At 65.7% G+C, this 13846-nt stretch overlaps 1 protein-coding gene across 1 annotated transcript in view; it reads right to left on the minus strand.

Moving 5' to 3' along the window:
• Positions 1–1291: 1291 nt before the first annotated feature.
• Positions 1292–13846, minus strand: part of DISP3 (dispatched RND transporter family member 3) — a 35497-nt gene continuing 22942 nt past the window's right edge. The window contains exons 14-20 of the mRNA XM_077899654.1: positions 13667–13839; positions 12510–12636; positions 11957–12102; positions 10177–10336; positions 9840–9953; positions 9249–9415; positions 1292–8657 (exon numbers count right to left, since the gene is read on the minus strand). Coding sequence (XP_077755780.1) covers positions 8295–8657; positions 9249–9415; positions 9840–9953; positions 10177–10336; positions 11957–12102; positions 12510–12636; positions 13667–13839 — 1250 coding nt within the window. The 3' untranslated portion in view covers positions 1292–8294. The remainder of the gene's footprint in view (positions 8658–9248; positions 9416–9839; positions 9954–10176; positions 10337–11956; positions 12103–12509; positions 12637–13666; positions 13840–13846) is intronic.

Genomic DNA, 13846 nt, shown 5'->3' on the forward strand with positions numbered 1-13846 from the left:
AGTCTTGCCTCAACTTCATTTACTGTGGGATCTTGGAAGAAATCACTTCACCTCCCGAGCCTCATGCTTCTCCTCCGTAAACTGGGGCGCTGGTCGGTCTGCTTGGCAAAGTCGTGAGACACTGATGAGACGGCAGCTCGGGAACCGCAGAGTGCTGTACACACTTTAGCGCATCTCTCTTTTTATTGTAAGAGTGTCATCGATGCTCTCTGTTCCTGTCGACGCTGCCGGCACCACCAAGGCACGGCAGATCGTCGCCGGCTGCGGAGGCCATTGCGTGCAGGAAGAACTGACCTTGGGGTCAGCCAGCTTGGGTTAGAATCCCACCACTGGAGAAGGTGGGTGATTCACTTTCTTCTTTGAAAAATGGGGGATACAATCCTCCTTTCGGGGAGGGTGGTAGGGATGAATCGACTTCAAGGCATGTGGGAGGGACCCAGTTACACGTCAGCTGCCCCCAGTCCTCCCTCTCCGCCCGCCCTGCAGAGTTGTGTTCGCCAAGCCAAGGCAGATGCGCCCGGAGGGCACTGTGGCGGGCAGAGCGGGGCGCCCGGGGGCAGCCTGGGCAGAGGCCCTTCCCTCCCCACGCAAGCCAGGTAGGTACAAGCAGCACCTCCGTCAGGTGGTCTGTGCAGAACAAAGGCTCCCCGGTCTGCTGAGAAGCCACATCCTTCACCTCGGGTCCTTCTGACAAGAGCCGGGGAGGAGGTGACGGCAACGAGGGATGGAGTGGGTGGAGAGCAACAGGCACCTGTTCATTCCTCCTCCTGCAGCGAAGCAACGCAAGGGCAGTGTTCTGGCCCAGTTCTGACAAGACAGTTCCCATTCTACAGGTGGGCAGACGGAGGCTTCAAGGCACAGGGAATTCATTCGGTCAACACATATTTACCGTGAGTGTATCTATGCCAGGAGCTGGGGATGTTCAGTCTTTGCCTTCATGGACTATGACCTCGTGGGGAGAGAGAGACAAGTAGAAGGTCACTGAAAATACAGGGCAGAAGCAATCCAAAGGGCTATGGGGTCACATCGCAGGACAACCAGCCCAGACTTGGGGCACCCCTGAAGGCGTCCTGGCGGGAGCTGAGTCCTGAGGGGTAGAGAGTTGCGGTGAAGGTGCAGTAGGGGAGGAGCGCTCGAGGCAGGGGGGACGGTCTGCAGAGCTGGGGGTGAGCCACGGCACCACGTGCACCAGGACTGGATGAAACTTGGTTCGGCTGAGGCCTGAGGTACAAAATGGAGGCAGTGGCGTGAGATAAAAATGGGGAAATTGTCAATGAGATGCTAAAAGACCTTGAAGGACCTTCAACTTTATTGTGCAAGTCATGGTTGGTGCTTCCATCAGCTATTGTTGCAATAAAGCTGCAAAAAAACCCAAAAACAAATCTAACCAGCCAACCAAAAACTACCTAAACTTGGTGGCTTCGATCACTAGGGTCCGCTGGGCGTCATGAGATCTGTGCAAGGACCAGCTTCTCTTGGCTCCGGGCTCCAGCTGGGGTCAAGTCTGTGCCACAGCTCTCGGCCTCTGGGAACCAGCGGGCTCCCTGGGCATGGCTTTCCCTCGGAGGAGCCGTCAAGTCCCCGCAGGCTCCCATATTTCAGGTCTTGGCTTGCTCTACTCCTGCCAACATCCCAACAGACAATTTAGAGTCACAAAGCTAGACCCAGCATCGGTGGCCCAAGGAAACACATTCCCCCCAGAGTTGAAGAAAAGCTAATTGGGGAGCAAATGGCTCCTGTTTACTGAGGTGCTTTGCAACATCAATGCTGCCCTGAGTTGGTTGAAACCTGCTTTGTAACAATGACGGTGGTCGTGACGATGGTTCAGCGGGTCTCGATGCGGCCAAGCCCTCGGCATTATCTTACCTCGTTCAAAATGCGACAACCATGCACGCGGGTTATTCTATTTAAGGGATGAGCAAACAGGCGGAGATAGAGCAAATGACTTGCTCAAATCCACACAGTTAATGGAGGCGGAAGGAGGACACAAAACCCCGGGTTCTAGGCTCCGCACCAAAGCAGTCGCGGGGCCCGCCCGGGTTTCTCCATCACCCTGGGCTGCCTGTCCCAAGCAGCCCCTGCCTGCCGGACTCCGGGGGAGGGGGAGGGACGGGCGCCAGGCAGCGCCACACTCCCCATCACTCCAAAGGCTCTGATGCAACTGGCTCCAGAGTGGGTGATTGTCCCTTGTTCCTGCTCAGCGACGGGGCAGGGAGCAGCTGCCGCCCGGCCAGCTCCCAGCGGTGCCCGGATTCGGCGGCGCCTCTTCTGGGAGGGGGGGCTCCCTCCCCTTCTTGCTCACTGCTCTCCCTGACTCGCTCCCCCTCCTCCAGGCCCCCCTCTGCCCTGCAGCCCGAGTGAGCTCTCTAAGGAGCAAATGAAACCTACAGCTCTCCTCTGCTTAAAAAAAAAAAAAAGAAAAGAAAAAAGAAAGATGCAGGTACTGCATTTCCTGCGGTCAAAAAATCCAAGAATGTGAAAAGATTTATTAGAAAAAGTCTTCCTTCAGCTGTTGCCGGCCGTCTGCGGGGTCGGCCCATACCCGCAGGTAGCGGTGTTCGGGCTCGTCCCATGCTTCCCTCAGGGCTTCCTAATGCTGAACAAGCAGAAATGAGTATCTGTCCTCTCGCCCCCACTGCTTCTTTTTTTTTTTTTTTTTAATTTTTAGACACACGAGCTAGCCGGTCTTGCACACGCTTTGCAGTGGTGGGTGCCCTGTGCGAAGGTTTCACGGGCACGTAGCTCCCTCGCTCTCCTACAGCTGGCGTGTCCTGGTGTCGGGAGGGGCCAGCGCATCCCACCGGTCCCCGTGCTGAGGGACAGTTAGGGGTCCCAGGCCTTGGCGACACCGGCTCAGCTTCTGTAACGTCTACACTTGACCAGCGCAAGTTTATCTGCGGGATAAATTCTCAGAAGCGGGCCTGCCGAGTCCAAAGGACCACGCGGCGTGATTTTCACGGTTAGTCGGGTTTCCCCATAGCTCTGCCGATGGAGGGTGTCATCAGATGCTTCGATTTTTACCAATTGGATAAACTTAAAATGTTCTCTTGTTTTAAAAGAGAAAACCCTTCATCACATTCCCATTGGGCTGGGATAGAGTCCAGCTTCCTTGGGCCGTCGGGGGTCGGGGGTCGGGCACGGCGTTGTCCTGCCTTAGGGGCCTCCTGCCCACCAGAAAGGCAGATGCAGGCGCAAGTCAGGCTCGCATGGACTCGGTGCTCCCACAGCCGCGAGAGAAGAGGGAGGCTTCACGGAGAAGGTAGCGTCTGAGCGGAACCTTGGGCCACAGGTCGTAGTTTGACGGGTGTTAGTGGGGAGAAGAGCGGGGGCCCCAAGCACCCGCCCAGTGGAGAAAGCCTGGGGCAGGTGAGCAGTCTGGGAGGCTGGAGGACCCGGGAGGTGACCTGAGGGGCCTTGAGGCAGTCCCGGCAGGCTTTGAATGTCACCCGTAAGAGCTGGGCTTAAACCCGTAAATGATAAACGCCTGAAGCCTTTGGGGGAGACTGGTTAGGACTCTTGATTCAAAGTGAAAGAGAGCCTCCCTCAAAGTGGCTTAAGGGAAAGGAGATTGGCATAAAAAAGCTATCTAGGTGTGTTCAGCTTCAGGCATGGCTGGATCCAGGGGCTTAAGCAATGTTACCAGAAATTTGACTTCTATCCTGAGGTCTGCTCTCCTCTGTTTTGGCCTCACTCCTGGGTAGGCTCGGCTTTCCTCCCACGATGTGGAAATAATGGTCAAAAGAGAGTCTATCTTTGCCAGAATCCCAGTAAGTTCCCAGGAAGACACTCATTGGACTGACTTGGGCGGGGTGTCCGGCCCTCAACAGAGCACTGTGGCCCGCGGGCAGCATGCACTGATTGGGCGACCCTGGGTTACAAGGGGGGGTAACGTAAGGGGGTAATCGGGGCAGTGTGCGCGGGGGACAGTGGCCAGCTTCTGCCCACAGGTCTGGGATGGGGAAAGATCCTCAAAATAAAAATCGAGGCACGGCGACCAGAAGAGGGAAGGATGGGCGTGTATGAAGGACAGAGGAGGAGGAGACGGTCAAGTCTGCACAGAGGACGGGGGAACCAGAAGAGGCTCCCCGGGCACCCCTCTGCGGAGCCTTGAAGGACGGGGTGGCGCAAAGACTAGGCCTGAGCCTCCCAAGACGCGGTGGAGGGTGGACCCTCGGCCCCCAGAGGCTGGCCTCATATTGCACATCCGTTCGGAGCGGCTAGAATTTCACAGGCCTCCGTGGGGCCTTGAATGCCAACGACAATGGCGTTTAGCCCGCTGAGCGGGTGTGACCGGCACCTGAACTCCGCTGGGCGCCCCAGGAGGCAGAGGACACTGTTCTTCAGCGCGTCTTTCTCGGCAGTGGCCGGGGCCGCCTCATGGGCGCTGCTCCTTTGGTTCACCTGGCGGGTTGCGTGTCACTCTGAGCCGGGTGCCGTCCTGGGCCAGCAGGTTGCCCCTTTCCGAGTCTGCTGCCCCAGGGAGGCTCTGGCTTCATCCCCTCTGAAGTCCAACAAAGCCCTGGTTTTACGGCCTAACAGCGGCCTGGGAGGCGGTCCTTCGGCCCCAGGCGGCCTGTGTGTGGTGGACCAGCTCCCCAGAGGCGAGGACAGTGGTCCTCAGGCTCCGCAGGGACCCCTCCGCCAGCCCCGCCCCATAGCTTCGGGCCCGTATCCCTCACCGCCCTCTGGTTCTTTTACCAAAGCTCCTTTCCCGGCACGAGGTAAGGTCCACGAGGTCGGGGTGGGTGTCTGCCTTCCTGCATCCCCGTGCCCAGCCCACGGCAGGTGCGCAGGAAGTCCCCGCGCCATGGAGCTCCGGCGGGCATCCTGCTACGTGAACAGTGACGAGAACAAGACCGGCAGGGCACGGCCGCCGCGGGAGGGCACGGACGCGGGGGCCTCCTTGACTTCAGGAGACTCCTGTCCCACCGGCATAGCAGTGGGGGTCAGGGCTCTGGGCATCACTCTGTGCCCTGCCCCGTCCCCAGGCTGAATCGCCGTCCAGGGCTTGCTCAAGGCCGCCCGGGCAGGGCTGGGGCTCGCCCTCGGGTGCTGGACTCTCAGCTCTGGGCCTGGAGCTCCCTTCCCTCAGGGCGGCACGCAGGTGGGGGACGGCCACTGAGGGCAGTGGGTCGGGGGCCCTGGAGTCAGACGCGGGGCCTGCCCAGGAATGCTGCGGGAGTGCCCAGGAACGCAGGGAAAGGACCAGGACGCGCAGGCGCCCCCAGACAAGCGGCCTTCATCGGGATGTCCCGGCCTCCAGGGGAGGAGGGGGACAAGCAGCGGCTCAGGGAACTTCTGCAGGTGACAGGCGCTCCCCGGCACCCCGAGCTGAGCAAGGGCGTCTCGTGGACGCTCAGCCAAAGTGCACGGACCCCCGAGCTGTGCGTCAGCAGCAAAGGGAGGTCAAGGTTCTTCGCAAGGGGCTGACACCCCCGGGGCCCTTCGAGCCACTCCCGGACACGAGAGGGGCACTTGTTTATCGGCAACTGGATGGCCCAGCATGTGGCCCCGGGGAGTTGCCCACACCCTCCCCCTGCCCCGGGACGGAGGGGGCAGAGCCTGACTGGCCGGGGGCTGGACAGGTGCAGGGCCCGAGGGACCGGGACAGGTCAGTTCCCGTGAGGAAATGAAGGCCTGGAGTTGAGACGTCCCCGCAGAGGGCGAGCGTGGGGGGGGCAGGGTGCTGCCCGCATCTGCCTTCCCCTACCCGCCCCCCCCACCCGGGCCCAGGTGCTCATCTGTAGGTTGCAGACCGGCTCCCGGGGCAGCCCGAGGGTCACCAGGGTTACCCAGTGGGCAGCCCGTGCCCGGGGCAATGGGGACACCGAGGCCCCCACGACACTCTGAAAAAAGCAGAGGCCAAGAGGGAGGGAGAGGATGGTTCTTCAGAGGCAACAGGGCTACGTGAGGGTCTCTCTACAGACGGGCATCACCGGGCTGCAGGCAAACCATCTGCACCGACTCCGCCTCCGCGCTGGGCCAGGTGAGCGGCCAGGTGACGACGGGGTTGCTCGAGCATGTCCTGGGGGTCTGGTCACCTTGCCAGCCGCCTCCCGGCCCCGCTCCCACCCGAACCCCCCCCAGAAGCCGGCCTGTTCCTCCCACGGCGGCAACCACCAGAAGGGACGCTGGCCCGCACCCCTGAGCAGCCCCCTGGGGCTGTGCACCCCACGCGTGACCTGCCCCCGGGCCTCCGTGCTCCCTGCTGGGCCTCGGGGGGCTCGGGCTTCACTGAAGGCCACCGGGCAAGCGTTCAGGGTGACGAGCGTCCATCCCGGGGCCTCTGGACTTGACCACCAACCTGAGCATCCCGCCACCAGGCCTTGCTCCTGTCCTCCCAGAGGCTGTGACCCTTAGTGCTTGAGCGCAGACCTGGGGCGGACTGGCTGCGGTCCCGTCTGGCCCCACCGCCACCGGCTGTGTGACCCAGCCCGTCCGTCTCAGGGCCTCGGCTTCCCCATCCGTACGACGGGAGCGCCAGCACGCACTCCGGGTGGCGGACGGGGCAGCAGAGGCGTGCCGGGCCCTGCCTGTCCTGGGGTGAAACGTGTCCCCCCAAGATGCACCGAAGTCCTAACCCTGGTGCCTGGGACCGGCCGCCTACTTGGAGATAGGGTCTCTGCAGGTGGCGTCTCTGGGGTGGGCCCTGATGCGACACCACCGTGTCCTTGGGAAGGGACGGTGGGTGCGTGACGACGGAGGCAGAGCCGGGACTGACCTGTCCGTGAGCCAGGAAACACCAAGGCCTCCCCGACCCGGGCAGCTGGGAGAAAGGCCTGGAACCGACTCCCGCAGAAGCTCCAGGAGCCACCCTGCCCACCCTGATTCTGGGCCTCCAGCCTCCACAACTGAGCGTCCGTCTGTTGTTTAAGCCCCGCCAGGCGGCTCCAGATCCCGAGGAGGACGTGGGGTACGGTAACCGGTGCCATGAATTGCTCGGGGTCTGGCTTCCGAGCCGCCGAGTCCAAAGGTGTGCTGCTCCCTCTACACGTACGGAGATCCCACCTGGTCCCAGGCGGCACCTCTCCTTGCAGACCCAGCCCCCCAGTTAGTATTTACAGACGACCAGGCGAGCTGGCCTGGAGGACACCCGTGACGTCCGTCCCACCCTCAGGGCTCCGAGGTTCCAGCCCAGCCTGTGTCCGGCCTCCTCATGCCCAGGGGGCAACGTCCACCCCATGGGGGGCACAGTACCTGGCACACCAGAGGTGCTCACAGGTGTCCGCCTTTCGCTCAGGCCATGATCCCAGGGTCCTGGGGTCGAGTCCCTGCTCCCAGGGAGCCTGCGTCCCCCCACGCCCGCCCCCTCTCTAATAAATACAATCTTTTTAAAAAAATGCCCGAGGTAATGAGCCAGACGAGCCCCTTAAGAAGGTGCATCTACTGAGCCGCACCGCCACCCCCTCCCCGAGGCCCCCAACCTTGTCTGGGCAGGCAGGGGCTCCGGGACCGGGGTCCCTGGGGGCACCCTGTACCCACCTCCATCTCCGTCCAGGCCCAGCCCCACCCCTCGTGCCAGGTCCCGGCCGAGCACCGGCGACCCCGTAGCTACTACAACGTGAAGAACGCGGTGGAGCCAGCGGTGCTTGCAGTGCTCGTGTTAGTGGCGGCGGCCGGCAGTGTCACTGCCACGGGAACCCCTGCGGCGCAGCCAGCAACCCCCGGGGCCGCCTCCCCCAAGCCCACCCCCGGAGTCGAGGGGGGAGATGGGGACTCGGGTCAGTAGGAAGCTGCGCCAGGCCCCGCAGACCCCGGGAGGAGCAGCCCCTGGCGGCTGGGGCTGGGGCAGGACATGCAGAGCCCCAGGCCGGGCCCTGCACTCGCACCCAGGACCGGGAGGCCTGGGAGGGACACAGGACCAGCCAGTGCTGGCGCCAGGGAGCGGGGGGCGGGGAGGCGGGGGGCTGCGAGACCCCCGCCCTCGGACCGCTGTGCTCTTCCTGCAAATTCCCCGAGGGAGGCACGGAGGCAGCCCAGCCACGCGTCAGTCCACCCGCCGCCCAGTGCCTCAGTGTTCACGTCTGTAGGACGGGGGCCCCGTGACGCCCCACGGGAGAGCTGCGGGCAGCGCTGAGGCACTACGAGGGTCGCCCCCGGAGCACCCCGCACGGAGGGCGCCGGCTCTCCCGCCGTCGGATGGGGTGGTGGCTGGCTTCCCACGGGCCCCGCACGGAGCGACGCGGCCTGCCCAGCCCGGGCCCGGGCCAGGACAGATGGAGCCGGGCCGGGACAGCCGCCTCGTCCCACACCCGCCGGACCAAAGGAGCGCCAGGCGGGGCCCGGCGCCGGGGCTATAGGGAGGCCCCGGCGGGCAGCGGGATCTTGTAGCCGCTCCGGAGCAGCGCGAGGCAGGCGGCCAGGCCCAGGGCCCCCGCCAGGAGCACGGCGCCCAGGGCCTTGAGGAAGGAAGTCCTGGTCCGGGTGAAGGAGCCGGGTGCCATGACGCCGAGCAGGGCCGTGCTGACCGTGAGCGTGTAGAGGATGGACACGCCTGTGTTGAGCGCCACGATCTTGCCGAACTTGGCAAACGGGGCGATGATGCAGAAGAAGAGCGGCACCGTGGCGATGACCGTGGTGAGGGCGCTGGACACGATGGCCACCCCCACGTGCCGCACGGCCTCCAGCGTCCGCCACTGGCGCTGCGAGTGGGCGTCCTGCGTGCGAGGTGAAGACAAGGCTGGGGCCGAGGCCCTGACGCGCCAGCAGGCCCTCCCTGCCTGGGGCCGGCGCGCTCCCGGACGCCCAGGTTTGCTGCCATAGACGGGGCCGTGATGGCAGCACGGTCCCCGTGACGTGGGGACCCCCAGGCTGCGGCCGGCGTGCGCAGCAGGTCCTCGTAAACGGCCCTGACTGGCGCGGATTTCCTTCTCTTGACCAAAAGCAGCTAAAAACAGAGCTGGTTTAAAGTATGTTCGTGAATGTTTTCGCGCCGATTAGGAAAAACACATACGAGACCCAGCGCTGGTGCTGGCACTGAGCGCCCGAGGTCCGGAGGGGCGGTGGGGCCCGGGGCAGGGCCGGGGGAGACTCGGACGCAGGGAAGCAGGGAGGCCGTGGCCATCGCCCGCACCCGCACGCCCACTAGAGACACAGGCGGGGAGGGAGGCGCCCACGGCCCACCGCGCTGCCCTGGGCACGGAGATGAGGCGTGAAGACCTCAGCCCGGGGCCGTCCCGCCGGCTCAGGGGCCCCTTCGCGGCACCGGGGACAGGGCACGTGCTGGGCACGGCCGGCAGGGCGCTCACCTCGGCCTGGTGGGGGGGCAGGTTCTCTCCGGCCAGCAGGTAGCCCTCAACCAGATGGACGCAGTAGTCCACGGAGGAGCCGACGAGGATGGACAGGGAGATGGCCTCGACGGCGCCCATCTCCCAGCCGCTCCAGTACATGATGGTCACCACGAGGCAGACGATGCCTGCAGGGGCAGGGCAGGGACGGGCAGGCGGCTTGCACCCGGCCTCACCCACACAGTCCTGGAGGGCGGCGGGCGAGCCCAGAGGGCCCCGCGGAACGGGCGACACCTATGGTGGGGCCCCCGCCTCTGGTGACAGGAGGGACCAGGAGGGCCAGGCTCCAGGGGAGGGCAGGTGCAGCAGCAGGTCACTGGGCCAGGAGCGGCCACCGGCGACACCCGGGTCTCTTCCGGGAGCACAGACTGGGGGGCAGGTCCTGTGAGCATCTGTTACAGAGGGTCCTTCTGCCTGGGGGGGGGGGGGCTGGGAAACCTTCACTGAGGATATGGACAGCCAAGGGTGGAGAGGAGCCTGCTGGCCTGCGGCCCCCGCCCCTCCTGGCCCCAAGCCTGATGCCTGCCCCCCGCCCCCCGCCCCCCCACATACCCAGGATACTCAGGAGCACGGGCAGCAGGAGCAGCACGTGGGTGGTGAACACGGCCACCGCGGCCACACAGATGAGCAAGGACAGGGCCAGGCCGTACAGGGCGCTCTGCACCCCTGGAAGGCAAGGGCAGAGGAGCCTCAGCCGGGCTTCCACGGGTGGGCGGTCACAGCAGCTGGCCCGCTCCCTGGGCCGTACGAGGACCCACCCGCGGGCCTCCAGGGCAGGCCCTCGCCAGGAAGGCAGGCACGACGCGGGCCACCTCTCCACCCACCCTGCCAGCACCCGCTCCTCCAGGCCTGGGGACGCGGGGGAGCGGGGGGCTGGGCTGCCTCTTGCCTATGATCTCCATGAAGATCTGCTTCCAGTGCTCACACGTCTGGAAGCCTCGGCGCAGGGCCGAGCCCTCGGGGAACGTCTGCAGCTGCTGCTGGAGGAAGCTCTCCCAGCGCAGATAGTCCGAGTACGTCTGGAAGGAGGACTTGCCCTTGTACGTGGTCTGGGGGGCACATGAGCCGGTGAGAGGGGGCAGCGCCCACTCCCCCTGCCAGGTGACGGCTGGGCCCCCGGCCACCTCCCAGCAGCCCCCGGGAGCACGTGTGAGCCACACACGGGCAGCAGGTCCTGGCGCAACCACAGCGCCCGTCCCTTTCCAACAGGCCCAGCGGCCGCTCCCGGAGCCCCCAAGCGCTCGGCTCCCGCCCGGGCCCACACGGCGCCCCGCCCGCACGGCCAGCTCCCGGGTTCCAGCTCGCCCAGGAAGGCTTCCTGGAGCCCCAGATGTGCTGGGCTCCGCCGGGCTCGGGGCCTCCCTGGGAGCTGCGGCCTCCGCCCAGCGGCCGGCCGGTCTCCAGCCCCACGGGGGCCTTCGGGGGTGTGGGGGAGACCGGGACCTCCGCCACTCTAGGGCCTGCCCCGGGCGCTCACACGCCCACTTCTGGGCTCCCCGAGTGCGGCCCAGGCTCCAGGGCGTCCGTGGGCACGGGTGTGTGTGAGCGTCCGTGGGGTCGGCGTGGAAGGGACATCCCGCTGCGTGGATGCGCCTGAAGGGCTCCGCCCTCCCTGAACCGCCCAGGGCTTCAGCCCTCCAGAGGACGGGGGTTGTGACACGGGAGGCGGCCACGCTGGGGGAAACGAGCCGGCAGGGACCCGGGGCGGCCCGTTCAGGAGCACCCAGTATCCGCGTGGCGCAGGCCTGGGGCGGGCGGCGCGGGGCCAGCGGGCGACGTAAGTACACTCAGCACCACCGAGCTGCGCTTCAGAAACGTTAAGACGGTCAATTCTGTCACTCGGATTTTGCCCAATTAAAAAACCCGCCCGTTGGCCTGGGGCTCCCTGGAGGGGGACCCGGAGGGGCTCTGGGGGCCTCCTGACTCTGGCCTGGTGCGTCTGCGGTGGGAAGGAGAGCAGGGCTGGAGGCCAGAGACTGAGCTGGTTGTCACTCCCGCGTCTTTACGGGACGGCACAGCTGCTTCCCGGGGATCGCGGAGCCCCTTCCTCAGGGAGGAGCCTGAGGCCGGCGGGGAAGAGGGATTTGCCAGGGAGACGCGGAGCACACAGGATCAGAGCCCGACCGGGCCCGGGTCTCCGCACGCGGCGGCAGGTGCAGGCTCGGGACCACGGGGCCCGCAGACGCCCAGGTCAGGTGCGCTGGCCCTCGTGTGTGCGTGCGGGTGTGCATGTGTGCGGGTGTGCACGGGGGCCTCCCCCCTTGGGCAGGGTCCAGGGAGCCTCGGCATGACAGAGGAAGTCGTGAGGTGCGTGCACGGCTGGTCCTGGCTCCCGAGCTCTCCCGGGGGAGGCCCAGCACCCGGACCCCCGAGGGGCAGAGGGGAGCGTCCGGGACTCCCAGCAGCGCAGCGGCGTCCCAGCCCGGAGGCCACAGAACAGACCCCAGGCTGGTGGGAACAGCCTCCGTGGAAGAAAGGGCAGCGCTGTGGTCAGCTGCCTGGTGTGACGCTTGACGCCGACACGCACAAGCTGTGACCTGCGGGGAGTCCCCCCACCTCTTGGCTGCAGTATCCGCCCCCCAAGAGCAACCCCTGTGATCTGGGCCAGGGGCTGGGCCTCGGGACACACGCGAGGCGAGCACTGGGCCCGGGGGCCACCGCGAGCTCACCGACTCAAAGGCCATGGAGATCCACTGCACCCGGCCCTCCTTGACGCCCACCGCGCCGTGGGACAGCTGCCCCGGGAGCAGGTTGGGCTCGGGCAGCTCCCTGCACTCGGGGTGCAGCATCTGCAGGAAGGAGGAGGTGCTGTAGCCTGCGGGGAGAGGGGCAGACAGGTCGGGCCCGGGACCCCGCAGAGCACGGCCCTGCCCGACCTCCCAGCCTGGACCGTGGCCTGCGGCGGCGCTGAGAAGAAACCTCCACAGTCGGTCGCCATCGGGTGGACAAGGGCACCGGGCGTGACCGCGCCAGGTCACCTGTGCCAAGCCCTGCCCTGGCTCCTGCAGCTGTGCCCACACACCCGGCGCTCGTCCCCGCACACGTGCACCTCGGCACCAATTCGTGCTGATGCACAACACGGCTCCAGAGGCCTCACACGCCCTCACCCGGTGTGGACAGACCGGCAGACGCGCCCACAGGACCCAGGCCAGGCGTGCGTGCCCTCCCGCTGTGCGCCCTCAGAGCAGCACGGCCTCCCAGGCTGTCCTCCCTCGGACGCACCTGAGGGCAGGCACTGGGCCCCGCCTGGCTTCACCAGCTCCGAGTTCTCCGCGATGGCCTTGCACAGGCGACACAGGTGCCCCAGTTCTTTGAAGAGATCAAAGCCGCTGTCATAGATGACGCTGCCCTTTCCCGAGGAGACACAAGCGGGCGCAGGCGGCTCAGTGAGTCGGGAACGCGGTCCTGGGCCCACCCCCGGGAAGAACCCCAGAGCTCCCCGCCACCCCTGCCCGGGCCTGCTCTGTCCTGCTCCACCAGCACCTTCTGCTCCCATCGCCGCCCACCCGCCACGGGGCCCCTGGGCTCACCCATGCTTTGAGTCACACTCATTTTTTTATTTGTAAAGATTTATTTGAGAGAGAGAGTGAGCGAGCAGGGAGGAGTGGGGAGGGAGGGGGACAAGCAGGCCCCGCTGAGCGCGGAGCCCGACTTGGGGCTCGATCCCAGGGCCCTGGGACCATGACCTGAGCTGAAATCAAGAGTCAGAGGCTCAACAGACTGACTCACCTCTCACCAGGGCTTCCTGCCGTCTCTTGGCTCTGCCCGGCCAAACCCCCAAGCTCCCTCACCTGCTGCATCTGCTCCCGCCTTCCCACCCTCCTCTGAACACCTGGGGGCTCCCGGTCAGGACTGAGCACACGGATCTCCAACCACCCGGCTCCCGAGTTACCCTGGGTGTGAACCCCGTACACCCCGTACACCCAGCCAGACCGACTGCTCGGGGCAGGAGCTCTGACCGCACGGGCTCGGCCCCACCCCGAGCCCCACGGACCCAGCAGCTCCTCCGTTTCTCCGCCTCCAGATACTCAAGAGGCCAGCCCAGGGCACCGTGCAGCAACCCAATGCAGCGGGGGCTGTGGGCGCGGCGGGGAGGGGGAGCGAGGGTGCGGGGGGGGGGGGCAGTTTACACACTTGCATCTCCCTCGGCTCCGTTCCAGCCCCTGAACACAAGGGGCAACCGACTCAGGCCCAAAATGTACCCAGAGTCCTGGGTGATCCTGAGCTCAACCCCGAAGGCCGTCCCCAGGACCTGCGGTGGCCACGTCTGGGCCTCGTGAGCTGTGCAAGGAGCCAGAGGGCATGTGGGGCGCTGGGCTGGTGGCCTCCCGGCGGCTGTGCCCCAGCCCCTTGGAGCTGCCCGACGTGGGCCCACGTACCGGGTCTCCGATGACATGGTTGTCCACCTGCCGCGTGCGGTTGATGCCGATGATGCCGAAGACCACGAAGACCATGGCCCCCGTGTCCACCAGCGGCCGCACGGCTGGCTTCCCGCAGCCCGTGTTCACACAGGGGTTGAAGCCGAAGGTGGCCGAGAGGCGGGCCTTGGGCGCTGCGGG

This window comes from Canis aureus, chromosome 5, assembly GCF_053574225.1.
Source record: "Canis aureus isolate CA01 chromosome 5, VMU_Caureus_v.1.0, whole genome shotgun sequence".
Lineage (NCBI taxonomy): Eukaryota > Metazoa > Chordata > Mammalia > Carnivora > Canidae > Canis > Canis aureus.